The sequence below is a fragment of the Engraulis encrasicolus genome, chromosome 2 (assembly GCF_034702125.1).
Source record: "Engraulis encrasicolus isolate BLACKSEA-1 chromosome 2, IST_EnEncr_1.0, whole genome shotgun sequence".
NCBI classification, from domain to species: Eukaryota; Metazoa; Chordata; class Actinopteri; order Clupeiformes; family Engraulidae; genus Engraulis; species Engraulis encrasicolus.
The window spans coordinates 43,386,043-43,391,042 of record NC_085858.1 but is presented as its reverse complement, the minus strand read 5'-3'; the positions used below and the strand labels follow the sequence as shown (position 1 = coordinate 43,391,042).

The following is a 5,000-nucleotide window of genomic DNA, read 5'->3' as shown; positions in this document are numbered from 1 at the left end:
GTGGATAGTGAGCCAAAGAGCTGCGTCATGTTGAATCATTAGACGTCAGGCGTGGCTGCTGGGTGCCTGCCTGCTCATGGCTTACACACACACACACACACACACACACACACACACACACACACACACACACACACACACACACACACACACACACATGGGGTGAGGCCATTTATACAAGGGTAAACAAGGATAGTCATGACACACACACACACACACACACGCACACGCACACACGCACACGCTCTACATGCACAAGCACGAACGCACACACCAATACAGTTGCAACAGAAAACAGGAAAAAAGTATCCGTCTCACTGCAGCCAGTTATATCAGGATAAACAAGGAAGAAATAGTCATCACACACACACACACACACACACACACACACACACACACACACACACACACACACACACACACACACACACACACACACACACACACACACACACACACACACACACACATACACACACGTATACAACACTCACGTTTGATCCACAGCGGCCGGCAACATACACAATCTGTTGTCTCGTTCATGCCACAGATCTTAAAAACAGAAAATATTAGTTTTTTCTCTGTGAACCATGACGACAAAGTGGCCGTCAGCGGTTCATCCGGGTAACACAGTCACATGTGGAACAGGTTCAGAGCCCGGTATGAACACGGGCTGGTCCGCGGATAAACATTTTAGTGCCGAACGTAACGTAACTGGTGCAGGCACTGGCACCGGCTCCATTCTGGTGGGCCTGAAAACCCTAAGAGTGTGTGTGCGACGTTGAGGTCAGTTCTCTACCTGGGGTAAACAGGCAGGGAGTAACCGGCTAACTAACATCTGGCCTCAACACACACACACTTAGGGATTTCACCAAAGCGTGTCCAATCCCTGGGTGTTTCACGTTCTAGCAAAGCTAGAACACTGGGCATTGAGAAAGGGCCAGTGTGTGTGTGCGACGTTGAGGCCAGTTCTCTACCAGAGGTAAACAGGCAGGGAGTAACCGGCTAACGACTGGCCGATTAGAGCCGCGTTAGACGCGTCTGAGTCAGTCACTCATGAGGCCGCCTGCCCTGCAGCACGTGGTTGGTTACTTCAGCATGGATGGCCGTCCGGGCAGCCAGAGGGGGCGTGGGCCAGCTTTAGGACGCAGCTGTTTATCATATGGCTCTCTCCCTCTCTCTCTCTCTCTCTCTCTCTCTCTCTCTCTCTCTCTCTCTCTCTCCCTCTCTCTTTCCCTCTCTCTCTCCCTCTCTCTCTCTCTCTCTCCCTCTCTCTCTCTCTCTCTCTCTCTATGTCTCTGTTTCTCTTCCTCTCCCCCCTCTCTCTCTCTCTGGCTGTATCTCTCTCTCTCTCTCTCCCCCCTCTCTCTATCTCTCTCTCTTTCTTACTCTCTCTCTCCCTTTCTCTCTCTCTCTCGCTCTCCCACACTTCCCCTCTCTCTTGCTATCTCTCTCTTTCTCTCTGTCTCTCGGTCTGTCTGTCTCTCTCTCTGTCTCTCTCTCTCTCCCCTCTCTCTCTCTCTCTCTCTCTCTCTCTCTCTCTCTCTCTCTCTCTCTCTCTCTCTCTCTCTCTCTCCCTTTTCACACCTTTGTTTCTTCTCTCACCTCATCTCCTAATCTAATCTGTATTTTAATTTTGCTCTTCCCAATTTTTCGCTCACTCCCCCATCACCCCCTCTCTCCAAGCTTGTGTGTGTGCGTGTGTGCGTGTGTGCGCACGGCACGCGCGTTTGCATGCGTGCGTGTGTTTGTGTATGTGTGTGTATCTGACCATGTGTTGAGGTCGACCACATGGTGGTGTGTGTCGTGAATGTGCACCACAGCACATTAAAGTGTGTCATATAGTAGACAGCCCTATTGGTATTTCACCTGACTTTGCATAGCTGGCCATGTGTCAGCATTATGCATGACTTGCCTTGTGCTGCCTTACAGTCTGAAATCTGAAGTGAAACATAAGCAGATTATGCATTTAATTTGACACAGAGAGACAGATAACCGGCTTCTGTTGGTGACAACAACAAGTGTACATCCGTTATATGATCATCATTTCTCAATATGAATTCAGTTATCTTTTGTAGTGGCATTCTGTCCTTATCTTGGTCTGATATAACAGAACAAGAATGGACAACAGGAGACTTTTTTCAGCTTTATAATTTTCTTGCATCACAGGCATTTGTTTACCCCATGGTGTTCGGATACTTTCTCTTTGCTATTGTGTGATGTTTTCATTCATTTAATTCAGTACAGTACTTAATTTTCAGGAATAAACTGGGGGATGATGATTGTTCTTCATGAAGCATTTCAGAAATATTCAAATGTCCTTGGGATAATTAAAATAATAATGTGTTCTATTTGGTACTCGGGAGCACATTTCAAAGCACTTAAACTAAGGCTTTAAATATTCCTGTTTTAAAGTTTGGGTTTTAACGTCATTGTTTTGCATTATTGTGAGTTCTATTTTATAGTAGTATATTAGTTTATATAGAATATAGCGTACAATGCATATAGTGTCTGCTATCAAGGTTTAAATTAGCTACCAAAATGTTGTGCCTTTCCATTTGCTTGCTATCTGTCTGTCTGTATTTCTATCTGTATTTCTGTCTGTCTGTCTGTCTGTCTGTCTGTCTGTCTGTCTGTCTGTTTGTCTTCCGGTGTTTTCCTTAACCTGAGCCTCTCACTCCTTTCGAGTACATGATCCTGGCCACCATCATTGCCAACTGCATCGTTCTAGCCCTGGAGCAACATTTGCCCGATGGGGACAAGACCCCCATGTCAGAGCGCCTGGTGAGTGACTACACTGTACTGGGGGAGGGAGGGGGTGTTATGTGGGGGGGGGCACTGGCTTCATGCCTCCTTGCAACACACACTGGATGTTACTGCCATAGCCATTATTACACCTGTATTACAGTGGTTACTTACTGTACATGTCAAAATGTAATGGTAACTAACAACCATAGCACATAGCCTACTATATCTGTAGACTAACTGTTACATAATGTGTTACATTAAAGCGTTGAAATTGATTTTTTTTCAGGCAAAATAGATGTTAATAGAAATAGATTTTAGTACAAGTACATTTGTGCTAAATCTTGTATGAAAATGCATTTAAAGGGAAACAAGGTAAGATTAAATAGTTAATTGATTGCCTTCCCCAGTCAGCCGATGCTTAAGCGAGCAAGTGAATGGTGAATCTCTCGACCACTTTCCCAAGCAAGTGGTTGTGTTGCTTATGTAAAAATGTCAAAGGGCTGTGGCTTGACAGTGTTAACAGATTGCTAATGTGTAATAAGTAGGCCTAGGCCTAATTGACTAATACCTACTGGGTATTTTCCATAGACCTAAATTAAACAAAAAGAAAAAGAACCAAAACATTGATTTTGTGCCCTGTGAATCGATTATGTGAATTATAAATGAAATCGATCGATTATTGATTAAATCGATTTAAACCCAGCCCTACTGAGGATGTGTGTCATTTTCCAAGATTGAGTCCGCCTTCCTGATTACCTGCTCCTCCTCCTATACAGTAGAATTGAGACAAAATAAAGCAGCTAATCAGAAAGCATATCATTCATATTCATGATGCAGAAATAAGGGTTTCATGGGGGGGCGCTGTGGCGCAACACACTAAGCCCCCACATTTGGACTTTCATGCCCATGGGTACCCCGGTACGAGTCCGGACGGGGTCATTTCCCAATCCTCCCCCATCTCTCTCTCCAACTCACTTCCTGTCAGCATCTCATACTATCCTGTCATTAAAGGCATAAAAAAGCCCCTAATATATATATATATATATTTTAAAGACATAAAGGTTTGACACGTGACTGTGCCTTCCTCCGTCGCGTTTGACAGGACGACACAGAACCCTACTGTACTTAAAATTTGGAATTCACTATGTAGAGGATGAATGTAATTTTCCAAGATTGATTCAGCCTTCCTGATAACCTGCTCTTCCTCCGTTGCGTTTGCCAGGACGACACAGAGCCCTACTTCATCGGCATCTTCTGCTTCGAGTCGGGCATCAAGATCCTGGCTCTGGGCTTCGCCTTCCACAAGGGCTCCTACCTACGCAACGGCTGGAACGTCATGGACTTTGTAGTGGTGCTCACAGGGTGAGTCGAAATACCGCCTAATGCTGGGCCTTTGTGTGTGTGTGTGTGTGTGTGTGTGTGTGTGTGTGCGTGCGTGTGTGACTGTCTGCCTGCCTGCCTGCCTGCGTGCGCGCGTGCGCGCGCGCGTGTGTGTGCGTTTGAGAGAAAGGGAGGGGTGGGAGGCAGATGTGCGTACGAATACCTCTTTTAATGAATGCAAGATGGGACATGGTTGACTGTACATCCGAATTGCACCACAGCTGTGGGCTTGGTGACATCCCCCCTCTTATCGCCCCCCCCCCCTCTCCCCCACTCTCTGTTACTCTTCTTTTCTCTTCAGTAAACCAAGCACATCTCTCAATCAGGGCCGTAACCAGACATTTTGAAATACAGAGGGCAAATATTTCGTGCTGCACTATATACTGTACATTTAGAATGCTTCGAACACTTCAGTCAAACTCTTAAGTGTTTTGTTTTCATTAATCACTGCCTTGAGGATACTAAATGGGGGTGGCGTATATGGACTGAATTCATCATTGTTGATCATATATCAGTTTTTATCAATAGATACATTTTACATTACTGAAAAAAATATAGATAGGACATGACCTCTGTGTCCTCAATGGTAGTTACGGCCATGCTCTCAATCTCGTTGAGCAAGGCCAATCCCCTTCTTCACATCTCTCAAACACCAACACAGCAGTATGGACGCACAGTACTACACATATGATGTACATTGCAGAGACCACCTTGCCCTCCATGTTAGAGCTTACTGTATGGTGTGGCTAAAAGTCATTGTGTCCTTGAGTGCCTGTTTGTGCATGCTGTATATGTGTGAATGTGTGTGTGTGTGTGTGTGTGTGTGTGTGTGTGTGTGTGTGTGTGTGTGTGTGTGTGTGTGTGTGTGTGTG

General features: G+C 45.5%; 1 protein-coding gene across 1 annotated transcript in view; it reads left to right on the top strand.

Annotated features, from left to right (window-relative positions):
- Positions 1-5,000, top strand: part of cacna1aa (calcium channel, voltage-dependent, P/Q type, alpha 1A subunit, a) — a 180,790-nt gene that overhangs the window by 33,307 nt on the left and 142,483 nt on the right. Inside the window, exons 2-3 of the mRNA XM_063218156.1 lie at positions 2,679-2,784; positions 3,971-4,110. Coding sequence (XP_063074226.1) covers positions 2,679-2,784; positions 3,971-4,110 — 246 coding nt within the window. The remainder of the gene's footprint in view (positions 1-2,678; positions 2,785-3,970; positions 4,111-5,000) is intronic.